The 10,136-nt window shown below is 43.0% G+C and overlaps 1 protein-coding gene across 1 annotated transcript in view; it reads left to right on the plus strand.

Moving 5' to 3' along the window:
* The window catches only part of IDE (insulin degrading enzyme), a 63,611-nt gene extending 58,374 nt beyond the window's left edge, over positions 1-5,237 (plus strand). Inside the window, exons 23-25 of the mRNA XM_015558007.1 lie at positions 1,228-1,300; positions 2,008-2,075; positions 2,952-5,237. Of these exons, the coding sequence (XP_015413493.1) occupies positions 1,228-1,300; positions 2,008-2,075; positions 2,952-3,047 (237 nt within the window). The 3' untranslated portion in view covers positions 3,048-5,237. The remainder of the gene's footprint in view (positions 1-1,227; positions 1,301-2,007; positions 2,076-2,951) is intronic.
* Positions 5,238-10,136: the final 4,899 nt, after the last annotated feature.

Raw genomic sequence — 10,136 nt, forward strand, 5'->3', positions numbered from 1 at the left:
GCAGGCTCGATTCCCAGCCCTGGTCGGGACCCATGTAAGAGGCAACTAGTCGATGTGTCCCTCTCACATTGGTTGGTTGGTTGGTTGGTTGGTTGGTTGACCTGCCTTTAGAGAAATGGGGATTATCCCCAGTTGGTCAGGAAGTTGAGAACAGTCTGAAACCGAAGAGGGCATTCTACTGTCAACTACTATAGGTTAATAAGAAGATTGTGAAGGTTTGGGTGAAAAGTGATCAAGAATAGATCTTTAGAAGCAAACTTTTCACTCCAGTCAGATGCTCTCATCCATGTTCCTGGCGTCAGATCTGGCCTGAATTCTGAAAGAACTGGAGAGGCCAGAGCACACGTGTGGGAGAACCTGGCTGCTCACCAGCTGGAGAAGCCGTGGTCGGTGTGCATGTAGCATGGGCAGGGCCTCCATGGCAGCTGCACAGGACCAGGCTTATCATAACAGCTCCATAAATAACTGGCGTTGATTTGGCCTCGCTGATGGTCTCTTCCTCTGAGGATACAAAATGTTACTTTGGCCTGAGGCATCAGGGGAAGCTTTATCACAACTTGTGTTTTCCCTTCAGAAAACATGGATTAAGATCCAGCACTAAGAAACAGGTGTAGAGACACTACACTCCCCACGGGATGTGTCTGCCAGCCGCCCACTCCAGGTGCTCATGGCAACGACCAAGGCGGAGCCTCCAAAGCAGTGTGGTGGGATGGAGAGCAAGCAGCCCTCCCTTCCGACATCATCCCTTACGAGCTGGGACAGCAGCAAGCCCCTCCTGTGTTCTAGAGGTTGCGTCGTAGCTTAGAGAGACTCAAATGAGCTGACACAGGAGAGTGCTTGGTACAAAGCAGAACTCTCAACAAACGTTAGTTTCCTTCTCTTGGTAGCTGCAGAATGGGAGCAGGGTCTTAGAGGAGCAGGCTTTGTGGTCATCCCTTGACTAAGCGCAGGCCATTGTCTCAGTATCATACCCCAGTGAGTGCGAGGCTCCATTTTTAATCCCAGCTCAGGTACTTACTAGGCGTAAAGTTTTGATCACATCACCTAATCTCCTTGGACGCATTTGTGAAATGGGTTAAGAACAATTCTTGCCTAAGGTTTGTAGAGTTTAAATAAAAGACTGCAAGTGTGGAGGAAGGAAAGGAAGCTGACTCTTCTTTGCTGTAAGAGAGCATCTTTTTGTCCCTTCGTGGGGCGAAAGGTGACTCGGCTATTCTCTCTGCCTAGGAAATGTTGGCAGTGGATGCCCCGAGGAGACATAAGGTGTCCGTCCATGTTCTTGCCAGAGAAATGGATTCTTGTAAGTATTGAATATTGACTTTTTAAAAACACGTATGTTTTTAGTCACCTGCTAGCTGTCTCTTGCCATTAGCCACATCCTTACGGAGCAGCAGGAAGTAAAGAAGTGCAGAGGGGAGCTGGCGGGAGACAGGGTCTGCTCTAGCAAAGCCAAAATAGAGGGAAGGGGAATGAGGCAGCAGAGGAAAGAGCCGACCAGGTGGCACAGTGCCAGGCTGGCCACGGTGCTGTGAGAAAACACAGCTAGTGGTTGGTGGGACATCCCGAGGAAGTTGTATGGAGCACTGTGTGTGTGGGTGTGTGTATGTGTGTGTGGGGTGGGGTGGGGGGGCATCTGCTCAGCCCTGCCCATCTCCTGCCTCTGACTGGCCAAGTTTGCCCCACAACCAATAAGTCCTGCTGCCTCTTGGTTGTTTGGTTTTTGGTGGCCAGAGCTTCAGGGTCCAGTGAGGTCAGACCTGGGCACTAAAATTGCTGCTTTAATAACCATGGTAACATCATGAGCCATCACTGGGACTCCAGGGAGGAGGCAGGATAGCAGGCAGGGCTCGGGGAGCAGGCAGCCTGAGAAGATCTGAGTAGTAGTACACAAACCAGGTCTGGCACAGCTGTGTAATGAGCTGAGTCTGGTTTTGATTTTATTTTTAAAGTTGCTCTTGTGTGCTAGTCTCAGTCAGTGCAAAGCACTAAGTTTTCGTTTTCTTATAGGTCCTGTGGTTGGAGAGTTCCCGTGTCAAAATGATATAAATCTGTCACAACCACCAGCCTTGCCACAGGTAAGAAATGTGAATGTTTTGTTAGGTTGCGCTGTGAGAGGACTTACCACCTAGGCCAGTGATGGCGAACCTTTTGAGCTCGGTGTGTCAGCATTTTGAAAAACCCTAACTTAACTCTGGTGCCGTGTCATATATAGAAAGTTTTTGATATTTGCAACCATAGTAAAACAAAGATTTATATTTTTGATATTTATTTTATATATTTAAATGCCATTTAACAAAGAAAAATCAACCAAAAAAATGAGTTTGCGTGTCACCTCTGACACATGTGTCATAGGTTCGCCATCACTGACCTAGGAGGACCTAGCGGCTTCAGGCCACCAACTTTCAAGCCTCTGCTTTAGGTCTCTCTTAAAGGCCAGGTCCTCCTCCTCCTGACAGCTCCCAGGGGCCATACCTTTGTGTCTTCAGCTGCATAGAAACTCAGCCTCTGCCCTCGTCTGCCTTTGCCTCTAGCTTAAACAGTTGTGTTACTCTGCAACGAGCCATGTCCAGCCCCTTTGGCCCCAGTCCCTTCCACAGTGCCTGCGTATTTTAATCATCTGGAAGGGCTGGCATTTAATTGCAGGAGGAGGAAAACTGGCCATGTAGCCAGGCTCTTGCTGGGTGGGCACACGTGCTGCTGGCACTCTGCCGAAGCCTTGGCACTGAGCCCCTGGTGTGCCAGCCCCAAGAGAGCCGGGGTCTTCCTTCCAGCCCAGAATCTCACGGGGGCATTCCCGCAGGTTTTCGTATACCCTCTGACCTGCTGACCCAGGAGGAAAGGTCATAATGTATGGGTAGAAACTAGTGTATGAAAAGAAAAGGAAAATGTCTGCCCTGTTTGGTCTGCTTTTTAGGCTGAAGGCACTAAGAGACAACTTATTTCCTTTGCAGCCTGAAGTGATTCAGAACATGACCGAGTTCAAGCGTGGCCTGCCCCTGTTCCCCCTTGTGAAGCCACATATCAACTTCATGGCTGCAAAGCTCTGAAGACCCCACGGAGGCAGAGTGCAGGCGGACGCATTCCCGGGTCTTCCAGGCTACGAAACGGTCTTGGCCACTTGAAGAGTTTCTGGTTCCCTATTAGCAACACACACGGAAAAAGAGATGGCGTCAGATGTCATTATGTAGAAACATTAAAAATCCAGAGTAATTAAATGACAAGATCTTATAGATGTAGAGTATTTTTAAAATACATGCCTCTTAAATATTTAAAAATTTTTCATTACTAAGAGAAATTCCCTTATATAACAATACTTAAAATGATGAATGATATTCCTTTAGAATCTTCTTTCCCTCTTCTGTAAAATAGTTACTTATTAGAAGAAAATGTTATGTTTTTTCTAAAAGCCTCCTTGGTTAACAGCAAAGGCTTCAAAGCAGGTAGAAAGAAAGGTAATACCTTTTTAAAAAACGATCCTCAAACTTGCTTTCTACCTGATGGTTGTGTGTAAATCAATGGAGAACATTACATTTGGCAGATAATGAACAAAGCAATGCAATTTTCTTTTATTAGTGGAATTGCTGAATATAAGGCATGGTTTTAATCTTTTTATAAAATTTGAACATGTTTTTTATTCAAACTAGTCAAATGCTGGAAAACCCTAGAACACCCTACTTTATAGTGCTAGAAACACAGACTCACCTTACATCGATTTTGTTCCAAACTGAATTTCTCAGGATTACTGTGATTTGTTCCTTTCTGATTGAACTATATTGACATTCTTGTTGTTCGTCGTTGGTTTGTGGTGTTCCATCAGTTTTACTTTTCTCCATTAACATGTTACTGTTTTAACAAGTACAAATAGGGCGAACTTCAGATCCCACTGAGTGTGTGACATGCTTTTCCAATATCAGCTTGTCCAACATCAGCTCGTGTAGACACCTGTCACTTTTAATTACCATGAGTGGTGGTATATGAACCAAAATATTTGCCCCCTTGTGAATCAAAAGGCAACAAGAACAAAGCCACCTTTTTTGAGGTATAAAAAAATAAAGTCTTGGATTCTCTACTAGCATGATCTCCGTAAGACCCTAAAATCCATTCTTACTGCCAGTCTAATATTCCCATAAGCATTAAGGTTTTTTTAAAAATATATATAAATATAAACATATGAACACACAAATGATGACTGCAGTGGACTTTTAAAAAATATTTTTCTCATGAGATACTATTTTAAGTGAAATTGTTACGATAGCTTTAACAGCTGTTTTGAAATATTTGCTGTTACTAAACTTCAAGAGAAATTGTGACTACCTTCCGCACACAGGCGCCTGTAACAATAGTGGCCCTGTTGTCCACTAACTCAGGCAGAGCAATGAGTGGCGTTTTCCAGTGACCTGTTACCTCCACACAAGCCCATTGGGCAGGATTTCTTTCTGTAGAATCATGTCTTTTCACATCTTCAGTTTTCACATTTTCCATTTCCCAAGTAATCTAAATTTGGGGCAAGAGTGATGTAATCACTGCTCGGAGGCTGCTTTGGAAAGCGGGGCTCCATTTCCGTCACATAAACGTGGTGCTGTAACTGTCTTCTCTCCCTACCCTCACGGGCTTCCTTGTGTGAAGCCCATCTTTGTCCCTCGGAAGGTGCGTGAGTCCTCACTTCCTTCTGGTTTTATGCATTTGTAGACTATGCAGCTTTTCATTGAACTGCAAGTATATACAAGAGGAATCTAAAATTAGCCGTGAGTGTTTGAGTCCACCACCATAAGGGTGAACAACTGAGTAACTTGAAGCTCTTGTAAAAAAAAAAAAAAAAAAAAAAGGTGAAATTCAAGTTATTTTTATGAACAAGTCACATGAAGAAACCTGATAGGAATGGCATGTGGTCTTCCAGGGACGTGGGGTAATTATTGGGTGTGCTCCAGCATTGGCTGGTTTCCAGATTGGATCGAGAGCTACCATTGGATCGATCACTCAGGCATACTAATGGATTCATCTAGCTGGGGCCAAGCTGCAGTCCAGGAACAATATCAGACAACCCAGGTTCTGTATCCCGAAACTATTTACTCAGTGCTTAGTAAAGATTTGTGAAACAAACTAAGTTATTAGTCACCTGTGACATTTTAGAGGAGTCTTCTGGGCTAGTTGATTTGGAAGAGAGAGCATGTGACACAGCCCGTGTGGTGGAGTGCTAGGGTAATCCTGTTTACAATAAATCGCCTGAATTTAACCTCTGCAGTTTGCATTTGTATTATTTTTACTGTTCCTGTGGCCAGTTCTCAACCTACCTCTCAACATCCTGATTTCACAATGTTTCCTGCCTTCATTGTTCCTACTGCAGAAAGCAGTGAGTTTTTTGCTTTAAGTGCACCTGGTAGCATGATTTAGTAAAAAAAAATGAGTCCGTTTCACACTCTTAAGAGTAGATGGTTGAACAAGAATCCCACGTGAGAAGCTGACCTCCTTGCTGTGAGTATTGTCAGAGTCCAAACCAGGAAAGATTTGTCCCTGGCATTACAGGGAAGAAAATAAAAGGTTAGGGAAACAAAAATGTCTCTCCTCTCCTCGACAGCTGGCCTTTGCGTCTTCTTACCACACTGCAGGTTAGGCAGATACCTGTGCAGCCCCGGCCTCTGGCTCCCTATCAAGATAACCTTTCTGCTCATGTGATTCTCAGCAGGCTCAGACCCGCACTTCAGAAGGGAATCTGCTTGTCCCTAAGTTTCAAGCCGCAGACAATGGTGCAGCCCCCATGGCATTGTGCACGGTGGTGCTGCAGTCTGTGAGAATCCTCTGGTCCCCTTCTCCAGTTCTTCAGTACAGCTTCTTGGAATATTTATGTTTTTGCGATCTTCCTTTTGTAAGGGTGGTTCCTGCCCTCAGAACCCTTCCCTGCCAGGGCTCTTCCCCGGTGACTCAGATCTCTATTCCCTGCTGCCTGTCAAATGAAGTTCACTTACCGTCCTGCTCAACTTGAACATGGTACACTTCATTGTTCCTTGTGGCAGAGCTTACTGGTACTATCACGTTGCTACTTTTCTCATCCAAGTCCAACTCTTCAAAGATGTTACAGCATTTTGGGCAGCTCATAGCCTGCATTAACCTTCACGTTATAAATGTAAAGCACTTGGTAGATTACAGACCACCTTCACAGACATCTTCCACAAATCTTGCTGTGGGAGGACTGTGATTAAAATGATCAGAGGTGAAAATAGGCTCCGGACAGCTAAGCCGTGTGTCCAGGACCAGGCTGGAGGCACAGATTCAAGCCTCCACTCAGATCTTTAAACTCTGCACCTCATTTCCTGTAATAAGAGCTACCAAGCCCTTCAATGCACTTTTGGAACAAAATAGAAAGGCAGGTGCTTTTACATTTGTCTGAAACTTTATCTGTTTCACATAGGCCATCTTACTCTCCCACCCTTTGACTGTTTAGGAGGGAGTGAGGCCGGTTCTCAGAGTCTGGCCACTTCTCCAGTTCACTGTTTCCACTCTGCTGGGCTACCCTGTGGCCAGTCATCACCACCTCCCTGTTGGGTTAATCCAGACCCTCCTGGTCTGCTAACCCCTAAATCAATGCAAGCTCTCCCTGTTGCCTCTGGAGTGGTGAGAGTATCTGGAACCCTGCAAGAAATTCAGCAGAGGAGTGTGAAGAGTTATGTCTGACCCCACCCCCCAGAGACACCACATTTACATTGAGTTTCTTCGAAGTCCTCCCTGTGCACATAGAATGGGGTCATATATTTGGTGTGGCAACTTTTTCCTTCGGTAGTCTACCTGTAATGAGAATTTTCCTGGAAAAAAATGTGATTTTGTTGGTTTTGGGTGTTTGGTGTCATATTACACTGTAGTTTGTTTATTGAATCTTATTTGTGTTTTGCGGGATGTTTAGGGTGTTTTCAAACTTTGTTCCATGGTAAACTGGTGCAGAGTATGTGTGTGATCTGATTGTTTCCTTAAATTGCTGGTTTATGGAATAGGAATATGTCGTTTAACTTTTATTTTGAATTTTAATCTACAGATTTGTAAAGCAGTACAATGACCTCATGACTCCTTACCTCTAAGTTCATCATCAAGTATCTCCTAATAACAAGGTCCATGTGTAGTAAGGAATTTGGACTCACCCAAAGGAAGGGCTGGTCTTTGACTCCTTTATCTTGGTTTAGGCACCATACACCAATAAAATTTACAACTTATATGAAATAGGTAAATTTCTTGAAAGACACAAATTACCAAAACAGACATGAAAAGAAGGTTTGAATAGGTATTTAAAAAATTGATTTACTACCCTTCCCACAAAGAACATTTCCAAACCCAGATGGCTTCATCGGTAAGTTCTATGAAATGTTTAAAGATGGATTATACCAGTCTTACATAACATTTTGGAAGACAAAAGAGAACCCTATGTACCGGTTAATAATGTACATATTTTTCAATAGATGGAATTACACATATGTTGATATATATACGATTTGATATGTATGCTATTTTGTTGTATTGACAACAAGCTTCAAAACTCATATGTCAAGTTTTCTGAAGGTGTTAACATCATAGGTATTTTTACACTTAAAAATCGAATTTCGTGTGAAAAACATTTGCAGGAAGTTTTAATTCATTATTTTGAAGAAAAGTGCTGCTGAAAGTTACTGTATACTTCGGGAAGCTTATGGTGAACATGCTCTATCTCTAGATACTTGTGAACGCTGGTTTAAACGCTTTAAAAGTCATGATTTTGATGTGAAGACAAAGAACGTCCAGGTCAACCAAAAAAGTTTGAAGACCAACAATTATAAGCATTATTGGATGAAGATGCATGTCAAACTCAAAAACAACTTGCAGAAAGATTAAATGTTGCTCAGTAAACAATTTTCAATCATTTATAAGCAATGGGAATGATTTTAAAGGAAGGAAAATGGGTGCCACATCCTCTGAACAAAAGACAAATGAAAAACCAAAAAGTCATCAATAAAATGTTGCTTCAGTTGCACGAAAGTCTTTTTTGCATTGAATTGTAACTGGCAATGAAAAGTGGATTTATTTTGAGAACCCCAAATGCACAAAATTATGGGTTGATTCAGGTCAACCATCAACATTGACTGCAAGGCCAAATTGCTTCAGAAAGAAGACAATGCTCTGTGGTAGGATCAGGAAGGTGTGTATTATGAGCTTCTACCAGGTGTACTGGTTAATAATGCAGATTTTGCAATCAAAGAAAACGATAATTTCAAGAAAAACATCAAAAGTGCTTTATTAAAAGTAATGTCCACCGTGAGCTACACATTTCCCCCACCTTTCGGGTACTGTCTGGAGACTGTCCCAATAGAACTTTTCTTGTTTTGAGGCAGACCATTCAGAGACCAAATTTTCTGCCTTTTCGTACGTTTTGAAGTGCTGCTCAGAAAGTGCGTGTGCCATCGATCAGAACAAGTGGTAATCTGAAGGAGCAAGGTCTGGTGAATACGGCGGGTGGGTTAACACTTCACAGGCAAGATCTTTTAACGTGTTTTTAACTGGTTTTGAACTGTGTGATGGTGCATCATCATGAAGCAAAATTACTTTGCCATGTCTTCTGGCCCATTACAGTTATTTTATGATCAAAGCGTGGTTTAAATTGATTATTTGTTGTTGGTAGTGATCAGTATTAATGGTTTCACCTGGTTTTACCAGCTGTACCAGTTAATGACGTGGATTTTTTTAATTGATGGAGTTATGCATACCAGGTTTACTGGTTAATAATGCAGATTTTTTTCAATAGATGGAGTTACATATACCAGTAAATCCACCACCCCAAACAAGGTATATATTTTTACATCATCTTAGAAGGTTACTTTGTAGGCCTTTCTAGTTAAGTTTTCCCACCACTTCTTATCCTCTCCAGCAGCAGTTCTGATTTTTTTAAATCTCTATAGTTTATTTAGTCTGTTCTAGAACATTATCTAAATAGAATCATACAGTATATATTCTTCTGCGCCTGGCTTCTTTGCTAAATCTAATGTCTCTGAGATTTGGTCATGTCTGCAGCTTCTTTTTATTGCTGAATAGTGTTCCACTGTGTGATTTTATTGTTTCCCGTCAATATATATTTGGGTTATGTCCAGTACAATGAACCCTCATGTACAAGTGATTCTGTGGACATGTGCTTTCATTTTTCTTGGTTACCAGTTGTACTGGTTAATAATTTTTTCAATAGATGGAGTTACACCTATGTTGATATATACCATGGTACATGAGGACAAAGTGGTTTTTCCCCAGGAATGCAAGGTTGGTATAATACTTGAAACTTGATTAGTGCTTTTTATCATAACAACAGAATTAATGAGAAAACACACACACACACACACACACACACACACAGACGATCATTTCAATAGGTACAGTAAAGACATTTTACAAAGTTCTTAATAAAAGCTTTCAGCAGACAAGGAATAGAAGGGAACTTCCTCAACCTAATAAAAGGAATTTACAAAACACTTACTGGCAGCATCATATTGAGTGATAAGATATTGAACACTTTCCCCCTAAAATCTGCACCAAGATGAGGATGTATGCTTTCAATACTTCTGTTCAAACTTGTATTTGAGGTCCTAGTCAGTGCAGTAAAGATTGGAAAGGATAAAGTAAAACTGTTTAGTCAAACTCAATAAAACATCATCTACACACTGCATCATGCGCTCACCACCCGGTCAAGCCATCCCCATTCATCCCTCCTTTGCCCACTTCCTCATTCCCCAACCCCTTTCCCTCTGGCTATCACCATACTGTTATCCATGTCTATGTGTCATATATATATCCTATATAATAAAAGGCTAATATGCAAATTAACTGTCACTCCATCACAAAAGATACTCCCTCATCCCCACCGCTGGAGTATCCGGTCCTGTCAGCCCCGCTGGGGGAAGCAGTGGCTGCTCGTCTGCCACTGGAGTGTCTGGTCCTCTCAGCCCTGCCAGGGGGAGTGGCGGCCGAGCAGCGCAGCTGGATCCGCCCTCAGGCGACAAGCTCTAGCGTCCCACACACCCCGGCCTGCGGAGGGAGGGAGGGCAGGTGGGCGGGCCTCTGGCCAGAGGGCGGCCTGGGTGCGTGGGATGCTGGCATCGTTGCAGGCCGGGCTGAGGGACGCCCCCCCCACCCGC

The sequence above is a fragment of the Myotis davidii genome, unplaced genomic scaffold, assembly GCF_000327345.1.
Source record: "Myotis davidii unplaced genomic scaffold, ASM32734v1 scaffold271, whole genome shotgun sequence".
Taxonomy (NCBI): domain Eukaryota; kingdom Metazoa; phylum Chordata; class Mammalia; order Chiroptera; family Vespertilionidae; genus Myotis; species Myotis davidii.